The following is a 354-nucleotide window of genomic DNA, read 5'->3' on the forward strand; positions in this document are numbered from 1 at the left end:
CCATAGGCTCCTATGTCTGTGGTTTCCTGAATGCCATCTTCCATGTCGGGGACATATTCAGCCTTTTCTTTTGTAAGTCCAACGTGATCAATCATTTTTTCTGTGATGTTCCAGCAGTCATGGCTCTCTCTTGCTCAAATAAGCACATTAGCGAGGTGGTTCTTGTTTTTATGTCGAGTTTTAATGTCTTTTTTGCCCTTCTGATCATATTGATTTCCTATCTCTTAATATGTGTAAGCATCTTGAAGATGCACTCAGCGAAGGGGCACCAGAAGGCTCTGTCTACCTGTGCTTCCCACCTCACTGTGGTCTCCATCTTCTATGGAACAGTCATCTTCATGTATTTGCAGCCCA

General features: G+C 43.2%; 1 protein-coding gene across 1 annotated transcript in view; it reads left to right on the forward strand.

The window, feature by feature from the left end:
* LOC105310244 (olfactory receptor 5B2-like) overlaps nt 1–354 on the forward strand; it is a 1,027-nt gene that overhangs the window by 470 nt on the left and 203 nt on the right. Inside the window, exon 2 of the mRNA XM_023526630.1 lies at nt 1–354. This exon is cut by the window's left edge and continues 8 nt beyond it; it is cut by the window's right edge and continues 203 nt beyond it. Coding sequence (XP_023382398.1) covers nt 1–354 — 354 coding nt within the window.

Source organism: Pteropus vampyrus, unplaced genomic scaffold, assembly GCF_000151845.1.
Source record: "Pteropus vampyrus isolate Shadow unplaced genomic scaffold, Pvam_2.0 Scaffold1543, whole genome shotgun sequence".
Taxonomy (NCBI): Eukaryota; Metazoa; Chordata; class Mammalia; order Chiroptera; family Pteropodidae; genus Pteropus; species Pteropus vampyrus.